The 10,481-nt window shown below is 33.5% G+C and overlaps 1 protein-coding gene across 1 annotated transcript in view; it reads left to right on the plus strand.

The window, feature by feature from the left end:
* The window catches only part of ELP4 (elongator acetyltransferase complex subunit 4), a 93,705-nt gene that overhangs the window by 28,934 nt on the left and 54,290 nt on the right, over positions 1 to 10,481 (plus strand). The window contains exon 4 of the mRNA XM_023510053.1: positions 8,354 to 8,485. Coding sequence (XP_023365821.1) covers positions 8,354 to 8,485 — 132 coding nt within the window. The remainder of the gene's footprint in view (positions 1 to 8,353; positions 8,486 to 10,481) is intronic.

Here is a 10,481-nt window from a genome sequence, read left to right on the forward strand (position 1 = left end):
AAAAGAATGGTAAAAATATTGAAGAGTAATCAGGAGCTCACATAGATATTAGCTGGGTAAATTACTAGCATTATAACATGCATGTACACCATATTGTATTAAGATACATATTGTATTAAAATATTGAAGAGTAATCAGGAGCTCACACAGATATTAGCTGGGTAAATTACTAGCATTATAACATGCGTGTACACCATATTGTATTAAGATATTGCTATGTACTGATGCAGCACATAGAGAGGGAACTTTGGCCTGCTCGCCAAAGAAATACCATATTTTATGAGCTCTGAGAGGCTATTGATTATAAGATGCACCTTTATTAAGTGTATCATAAGAAGCAACTCCTTATTGATTAAAATTTTATCATGAGATAGCAACAATTCAGTCACATCTTTAATTCTAGTTGTCTTGCCTTTTCTACCGAATCTTCAGTTAACTTCTTCCACTGAAGTCTTGAATCCCTGAAAGTCATTACTGAGGGTGGGAATCAGCATCTTCCAAACACCTGTTGATGCTGCTATTTTGACTTCCACTTGTGAATTACAAATGTTATTAACGGCATCTAGAATGGTGAATCCTTTTCAGAAGATTTTCAATTTACTTTGCCCAGATATATCAGAGGATTCACTATCTGTGGCAGCTGTAGCCTTAAGACATGTATTTCTTAATAATAAGACTTAAAAATCTAAATTGCTCTTGATCCATGGACAGCAGAATGGCTATTATGTTAACAGGAATGAAAACAACTTTAATCTCTGGTACATCTCCCATCAGAACTCTTGGGTAATGAGGCTCATTGTTAACGAGCAGTAGCATTTTGAAAGGAATCTTTTTGGGGGGCAATGAAACTCAGCAGGGCCATAAAATATTTGATAAACCATGTTGTAAACAGATGTTCTGCTGTCATCCCCACCTTGTTTCATTTCTAGAGCCCTAGAATTTGTGGAATGGTATGTAGTAGAGGAGCTTTAGCTTCAACTTAAATTCACCAACTACATTGGCTACTAAGAAGGGAGTCAGCCTATCCTTTGAAGCTTTGAAGCCAGGCAGTGACTTCTCTCTAGCCAGGGAAGTCCTAGGTGGCAGCTTCTTCCATTATTCTGCATTGAAAATCTGTTGTTTAGTGTAGCCCCCTTCATCAGTGATTTTAGCTGGATCTTCTGATTAACTTGCTACAGCTTCTACATCAGCATTTGCTGCTTCACCATGTGTCTTTATGTTATAGAGCTGGCTTCTTAAACCACATGACACACCTTCTGTTTGCTTCCAACTTTTTTCTAGTTTACTTACCTCTCTCCACCATCAGAATTGAAGAGAAACAGGACCTTGCTGTGGTTTAAGGGAATGTAGTAGCTGGTTTGATCTGCTATCCAGACCACTAAAACTTTCTTCATATCAGCAGTAAGGCTATTTCTCCTTCTTACCATTTGTATACTCACTGGAGTAGCATTTTGAATTTCCTTCAAGAAATCTTCCTTTGAATTCACAATGTGGCTAACTGGTGTAAGAGGCTTTGCTCTCAGCCTACCTCAGCTTTTGACATGCCTTCCTCACTAAACTTAATCATTTCTATCTAGCTTTTCATTTAAAGTGAAGCACTCTTCCTCTCACTCAGACACTTAAAGGCCATTGTAGAATTATTAATTAACCTAATTTCAATATTGTGCCTTAGGGAATAGAGGGGGCTAAGGAAAGGAAGAGAGATAGGGGAACATCTGGTTAATGGAACAAACTTATGGATTAAGTTTGCCATCTTATATATATACAATTTGTGGTACCCTAAAACAATTCATAGTAGTAAAATTGAAGATCACAGATTACAATAACAGATATAATAGTAACCAAAAATTTTAAAATATTACAAGAATTAACAATGTTTAGCCCTTTACTATCTTATATTTCTTGCTCTCTTCTCAATATCTCTTAATTTCTTTGTAACTTTCTGGTTGTTAGAATATGTGTATGTATGTGTCTGTGCCTCCTGAATATATATTAATATACACTTACTTTCTAGTTGATAAAAGACAAATATATAGATGGATAGATAATTAAGATGTTTTCAGTTTCTTATGTTCATACCCTTTCTATCTTCTTACTGGATTCTCTTTTTTTTTTTTTTTTTTTTGAGACAGAGCCTCAAGCTATCCCCCTGGGTAGAGTGCCATGGCATTACAGCTCACAGAAACCTCCAACTCCTGGGCTCAAGCGAGTCTCCTGCCTCTGCCTCCCAAGTAGCTGGGACCACAGGCGCCCGCCACAACGCCCGGCTATTTTTTGGTTGCAGCCGTCATTGTTGTTTGGCGGGTCCGGGCTGGGGATTCGAACCCGCCACCTTAGGTGTACATGGTTGGCGCCTTAGCCGGTTGAGCTATAGGCGCTGAGCCACTGGATTCTCTTTTTATGCTGAATTATATTCTCATAATTTTTTAGAAAAGGTTTTAGGTAGGCATACTTTTGAAACTCTATGTGCATTTAAAGTCTATTTTTATGCTTATAGGTAATTTTCCTAGATAGGCAATTCCAAGTTCTATATTAGCTTTCCTCACACTTTGAAGACATTCTTCTATTTTTTTCCAAAATCTAATATTGCTGAGATATCTAATCTATTTCTTTTTTATTTATAGATAGTATCTTTTTTCCCCTTCTAAATCTGTTAGTTTCTTTCTTTTATCCCTGGAGTTATGAAATGGCATGATAATGTGTGTTTATGGGCCTTTTTGTTCTTTCAGCCTGCTTATTAAACCTTTTCAATTAAAAAAAACTATGTCATCAGTTCAGTACATGTTTTTTTTTTCCTAAAAAGCCAACTTTTAAAAAATTAAATTGGAAAAAAATATTAATTATAAAAGGATCTAGGCATGGTGGTGTATACTTGTAGTCCCAGCTACTCAGGAGGCAGAGGCAAGAGAACTGTTTGAGTCTAGAAGTTCAAGACCAGCCTGCACTATGTAGTGAGACCCTCCCTATTAAAGACTGTTCAAAGTGATTTATTCTTGGGTAGTAGTCTACTGGGTGATTTTTAAAATATTTTTACATCCTATAATTTTCTCAGTTGTGCATTTACCACCTATAAAATCAATAGCTATTAAATAAATATTAATTTTTATAAGGAATTTTTAATTGAGTATTGCTTTTATAAGTTAAAAAGATATAGTGAAAAAATTGTTAGAAATTTTTTTTGTAGGTAACATTGATAAAATTTGTGTTCGGTTTTGAAATATTTATCAGTCTTATAGATAACCATCGGGCAATAGGTAATAAGTATTTATGGTTTGCCCTGTTCCATAATTATTTGGATCAATTTATAAAAATATATATTACACAAGATATGTATTAAATAGTTAAATAGATTAGGGAAAATAATAGAGCTACAAGTTAAGATATGAAGAAAACACTGCAGAGCAAAGAAGGCAGTTATGATCTGTTACATGATTAGTTGTGCTTAAGATGGTGTTGAGGGGAGATGGGAGAATATGCAACTTTTTCAAGTGTTAAAAAATAAAATAATTTTCTCCTGATTTTAATTTTAAACAGCTGTGATACTTTTCAGAATTAACAAAGGTGTAAAGTATGTCATTGACAGTTGCAAAACTTCACACAGTAAACAATTTAAAGTGTTAGGTGAATAAATAATTTCCTGATTTCTAGACAAACATTGACCAATAGAAGGGTCTGTGATGTTCCAAATGTTCTATCCCAAATGTTCTATCCCTGCGCTATCCAGTAGAGTAGCTATTAGACACATTTGACCATTGAGCAACTTGAAATGGCTTGTGCAACTGAGGTACTTTCTTACTTTATTTAATTTTAATTAATAAAAATGTAAAACTAAATAACCCCTTACATCTAGAAGGTACCATACTGAACAGTGTAATTATAGACCAGTGGTTTCATAAATAATGCTGATGTTTTTATAACTGATACTAACAAAAATAATTTAGATCATAAAATGTTTTAATTGGCTCTGGGATCTTTTATTAAATACAAAAAAAGACCCTGAGGAAATATACATTTTAGACAATTCCACATGAAAATAGATTTTGCAAGCTAAATATAAATGAAATAAATTTAAGTTTTCTTAATATTAAAATGTGTACTTCCTCATTTCAGAAATAATTTTAGCAGTGCTTCACACTGAGAGATAGGGCTCTAAAGTAGGAGAAAAGTTGAGAATATCAAAATCCGAAACTTTGTTTTTAATATTCTACAAGTTTTACACTTTCCCCCACAGCGCAATAAAAAATATTGATGGTATTATGTGAACATATAAGTATAGGAAAATAATTGAGAATCAAATATTTAAAATAAGTTTAAAACATATTTGTAATACATAGATTTAATCAACAATATGAGAAAATAAATAGTTATCTATAGTTAAAATATTCTGAACCAAATGTTCAATTAGTTCCCTATGGCAAGGTCATAAGTATTTATTTCCCTACTATTTATATTAAAAAAATTTTTTTAATCTATTTAAGAATTACTGAAAATGACAGTTTTAGGTTAAGATCTAAATATGGATCATAGACTCTCTCCTGCCTTACCACACAAAAAATAATTTTAAATACTTCATAAAAACAAAAAAGGTCAGGATTCAAAGTCCACCATTCAGTGTAGTTCCAAACTTCATACTCACATCCACAAATCTACAAATTAGGATAATTTTATTCATTACAACTATTATTCTCAAATTAAATCAGCTATTTCAGAATGCAACACTGAATTGGGGATATAATCCAAAACCTAATAGCGCAACACCTCTTGAATTAGGACTAAAATACTCACTGAACCAATGATGTGAATGTAGGAATCTGGCATTTCATGAAATTTCACAAGAAAAAGATTGCATTTAACTTTGCTAAGCTCACATAATCTGAAGGTACAGAAAAATGGGTGAATATCAAAATAATCAGCCATCCAACTACAACTAGAAGGAAAAAAAACCTCAATTTGGAAGAAAACATAACCCCAAAACAGAAGGAAAATCCTCCACTGAAGATTTATAGAAGAGTTGAAGAAGAACATGAACTCAACAAAATAAAATTACAAACAGAAAATGATAAAACATGAGTATAAGAAAAAGGATAACTATATAATTAAAACATTATTACCTAGCAAAGTAGCTGCGAGGAATAGGTTTGCAACAGTCACACTTAAGTTAGAGAAAAGAGATTAAAACTTTGTAGATGTTTTATTTAGAGAAATTAAATAAATTTAAGTAGATAGTGGCTACTATATTGGACAGTGCAGGTAGAGAACATCTCTAACATAACAGAAAGTTCTGTGGGTCAGTGCTGGTCTAGAAGTCTGAAAAACATATTATTCACCTTAACACTTTAAATTGTTTACTGTGTGAAGTTTTATAACTATCAATGATATAACTAACATTTATCATCTTAACAAGGATATATTCTGTTTTAGTATGGAGCAGAAAAATAATTTTAAATGGTGAGATACAAAAGAAAATTTTTTACTTGAAATTAAGAAAAAATAATCTTTGGCTCAAAAAGCATCCACGGTTATGAGGTGGAGAGGATTGAATAATACAAAAGATTGGGTACAGATACAGCCCATTGAAGTTGTTGGAGGAAGAATTATTCAAGCATTCAGGCAGAAAAAGTAAGTCATCTACAAGTTTTGAAGCTTTCAGCCTTCTCTAAGGCAACATTCTTTTTCCAAATATAGTAGAGTATGCTCTACCTGGTTCTAGTGAATGGAAGTGTTATGAAATAAACCAAATGTTGATCCTGTATTTTTTTTAAAAAGGCAACTATTTTTAAACATGAAAGAACACCATGACCAATTATTAAAAAAATAATTAAACATATGAAAGTCTGATGATTAAGTTTGTAACTCATCCTAGAAAAAGCACTGTATACCTCATCGTTGAAACATTGCTAGAGTCACCTTCAAAGTACTCCCCTTGAGAAGCTATGTACGAACACCAGCACCTAGTTCACTCTTCAAAGCAATTTTGGAGCTCTTTCTGGAATGACCGTCAGAGCTGTCATCGTATGAAGGTCTAACAATTAGGTTCACAACTTGACACCACACATTTCTGTTGGCAGCATTGTATAAAGAACTCATGAAGGTTTCATAACGTTGGCCTATCAGTATCTCACAGCTGTGTTCTGTGTTGATGTTTGGTGGTATCTTGCTGTCATTATTGTCATTACATGTTTTGTATGCCACAGGATGACAGTTCTGATGATCCTCTCAAAAAAAGAGTTTCAGGGCAGCACCTGTGGCTCAAAGGGGTAGGGCACTAGCCCCACATGCTGGAGGTGGTGGGTTCAAACCCAGTCTCGGCCAAAACTGAAAAAATAAAATAAAATAATAGAAACTGTTTTTTAAAAAAAGAAAAAGCGTTTCAAAATTACTTGAAGGGTAGACGAGGCATTGGCATTGGCACATAGCTTCCCCAGGGGAGTACTTTGAAGGTGACCATAGTGATATTCAGCAATGAGATATGTAGCACTTTTTCTAGGATGAGTTCACAAACTTAATTGTCAAGCTTCAGTGTAAGGGCTTGACACCCTAAAGCAATACATTGTTTCTTTGTGCTTCTTTCTTCAAACTTCACATCACTACTCTTCTAGAATGAAACTCCATGAAAGCAGGGGCTGTGTTTACTTTGTTCACTGCCCTTCATGGGGTTACCTCCTAGAAGGGCAAACTCTGTCGCACGACTGCTGTCACTGTGAGCATGATTTTTCGTTCAACATTATTTTCTATATCTATCCGTGTCACTTCATATCAATCTTATTTATTCTTTTGAATATATCATTTTATCTTATGCTTATATAACAGTTTGTTAATCTATTCCCTATAGATAGATAATTAAGTTATTTATGATATTATTAAAATGTTTAATAATAACTCTGTGTCTCTTGGTGCATGTGTGTGAGATTTTCTCATGGGGACTAGTTGGTAGTCCACATGTTGTACACATTTCTAGCTGAAATTTTTCCAAATTGTTCTCCAAATTCATTTTGTAACAGTGAACTGTCAACTTCCTATCGACAGTGCATGAGACTTTTAGTTTCTCTGCTCTTTTCACAATCTTGGTATTTTTAGATGTTTTATTTGTTTGTTTGCCTGTATGATGGGTGGGAAATGGTAATTGGTTTTAAAGTACGTTTCCATAGTTGCTAATTCTTCTTTGCACTTCTCTGAATTATTAAAAATAATTTCTTAAATCATTTTCTTAAATAACATTTTAGAATATGTCTGCTGGAAAATGTCTTATATTTTTCAAGATTATGAAATGAACTACAAGTTAAACATTTTTTTTTTTTTTGAGACAGAGTCTCACTATGTTGCCCTGGGTAGAGTGCTGTGGCATCACAGTTCACAGCAACCTCAAACTCTTGGCCTTAAGTGATTCTCTTGCCTCAGCCTCCCAAGTAGCTGGGACTACAGGCACCCACCACAATAGGTGACTAAAGTATATAATAGCTAATAATATATTTCTATAGCTATAATATATTTCCAACTGATTGACATAATTCTAAGCTTAAGTAAATTAGGCCTTGAGAAGTAAAAGTGGTAACTTGACTAATTTATAACCTAGCACAGGATTATATTGACTGATCCAGTGTCCCACATTATTATATTATCTTTATGATGCTGGCTAATAAAAAAAAATTGAGGCATGTGCTTTTTTTCTTCAAGAAATTAAGTAGTTTTTTTAAAAGTTATTTTTATAGTACCTCTTTACAAAAATCTTTCTATGATTTTTGTAGTCACTGAGGTCACCTTCTAAAATTAATAATTTGAAATTCAATGTTCATTTAATCAGAGATTTAAAATTCTATATTCATTGTTAAAGAAGAGGCATAAACTTGCAGGTGCTAACTCACATTTCATTGGGTAAAAAAAATTATCTACTCTTAATTGTTCCTTTACTCATTGTTTTAGTGAATGAGTTTTTTGACTTCTAGAATTATAAACCAGTAAACAGATTGCGCACATGCTTTATTTTTACCTGTGGCATAAATAACAGTAATTACATGTAATGCATAAGTGCTAATTCCGGACTTTGCTTTAAGTGTGTAAATTTTTTTTTAAATGAGCATAGCCTCTTCTTGGAATAACAATTGATTTTTTGAGTATTTGAACATTTTCTTTAAATTCTAGTTCATGCTAAAGAATTAAAGTTCACATTATATTATATTCTCATTAATATTATATTCTTTTTCTCTGTTTTAGAAATATCTATATTGTTATGAGTTTATTACTAAATCAATTTTAAGGCCTCAATTTGGAAAGTTCTAGTGTTGCTAACCTTATGATTTAAGAAAATTGTCATATTTTTACCACAGATACTCAATATGTCATTCTGTTTTCTTAGGAACTTCCAGCACCATTACTTGATGACAGTCGTAAACAGGAACTCGATGAAGATATATATAATCATAAAACACCAGAATCTAATAGTAAGATGAAAATAGCTTGGCGTTACCAGTTATTACCCAAGATGGAGGCAAGTGAACATACAAACTATTTCTGACGTTTGTAAATGTATTTGTTTTCATTTTATAGACTCTCTTATGAAGTATCTATTCTTTAATTGTAATATGTGTATTTGTTTATTTAAATAACTAGTCATTTCATTTGTAGAGTATTTGATCAAAAATACAGATGAAAAATGCCAGCCAAATTAGGTGAACTAATGGAGCCATTTCTATTCATATGATTACCTATATTCAGTGGTTCTTTGAAATTACTATATTTTATTCCTCAATATTTTCAGTTATTCCATTTTCAATCTCATCTATTTGGTAACCTCGCCTATCCAGAATAGAGACAGGAAGTGAAGGGAAAATTTCTGAGAAGTCCAAACAGATACCACTAACTCTGTCCACTAGAGCTCAGGAGCTCTGCTCCTAGTGAAGGCTCTGTTCACTGATTGGCACCATTATGTGATTGTTCACTGCATTCACTTTTCAGAACACATTTTTTAATGTCTATGAGACATTACCGTACTGGTAGAAAAGAGAAAAATTCTAATCTGAATAGACCCAGTTTCCATAGTTTCTCTAGTCTCCTACAGTGCTGTCAGTGTTATGCTTCCCAAGAACAAAAATATGTTTGTGATATTCTTGAACTTCAGGTGCTTCATTTGGTTTCCTGTTTTCACTGCTCCTTTCAAAATGCATGGTGGACTATCAGTCATAGTACCCTCCTGCCAAACTGAGACGCAGTCTTAGAATTCTCCTCTGCAGAATTTCTGAGTGGTCAATACCAGTTAATAAAAGTATGTAAGATGAAATCTGTTTGCTACAATAAGCCTACCATGTGAAATGCAAACTTCTTAAGATTGAGTATAAAATTATACTTGCTAATCTAAGCTTACTTTTTTTTAACTATATTCATCCATCCTATGAGAATCCTTTATGTGAATTACTTGTCCTTCTGCTGGTAATGATGCTTTTCACTTCCTTACTCATCAACCCACTCTTCTCCAAAGGCAGATGTTACTACTTTTCCATACATAATGATCTACTTTATTTTTTTTTCACAGCACTGCATATATGAGTACTATTTTGAGTACTACTTCCACATCATTGTATAGTTAATTGGTAGTGTAAACTCTCTTCACCACACTGAGAATTCTTTGTGAGTGCTGAGGACTTATTTTCTCTTCTATCTCCAGCACCTATATTAATGCCCAGATGATCAATGATCAATAAACATTTAGTGATTAAGAACTGAGTATAAGAGACCAGAATAAATGGAGATCATCTGTTGAGGAAAATACAATTTAAGGGATAGAGATGTTAAGGGATAGAGATGAAAACCGACAAGGGATGTGGAACTCAGATTTGAGCACCCTAAAGGCACGGAACTTCATGTCTTTGATCTGGCAGATTCATTCAAGTGACTGGGTTTAGTGGTGACTTTTTTGTGAAGAGTAACTGTATTTTTGGGGGGGGGGGATTTGTATATGTATTTTGGATTAATGTAAGGGTACATACAATTAGGTTACATTGTTTGTGTTTGTTAGGAAAAGTTGGAGTTGTATTTGAATCCTTCACGTAGGTGTGTCAAATATCCCTACATTGTACTTGTTAGATGGAAGCTTACTGAACCCGTATATTTTAATTTTTCTGCTGCTGTGTTCAAAAGGAGTTAGTTAAGAATATAAATTCTAAGTTAAATTTAGCCTTTTTGTAGAGACAGTATACTAATTCTGTTTTATTATGTACAGAACTCATTTCTCCCATTTATTTTTTATTGTCAGCTTGATTTTGGTCTTTTCATTGATCATTAAACATCCTTCAGGTGCAAGTTAGTGAACATCTAACAGAAACTTGAAGTCTTCTCCCTTACTGCTTGTTATGAAATTTGTTTAGAGTTGGGGATAAAAGTATTTGTTTCATTAAAAATGCATATTTTGGCTCGGCGCCTATAGCTCAACCGGCTAAGGCGCCAGCCACGTACACCTAAGGTGGCGGGTTCGAATCCCCAGCCCGGAC

The sequence above is a fragment of the Otolemur garnettii genome, unplaced genomic scaffold, assembly GCF_000181295.1.
Source record: "Otolemur garnettii isolate 467f Iridium unplaced genomic scaffold, OtoGar3 scaffold00001, whole genome shotgun sequence".
Lineage (NCBI taxonomy): Eukaryota > Metazoa > Chordata > Mammalia > Primates > Galagidae > Otolemur > Otolemur garnettii.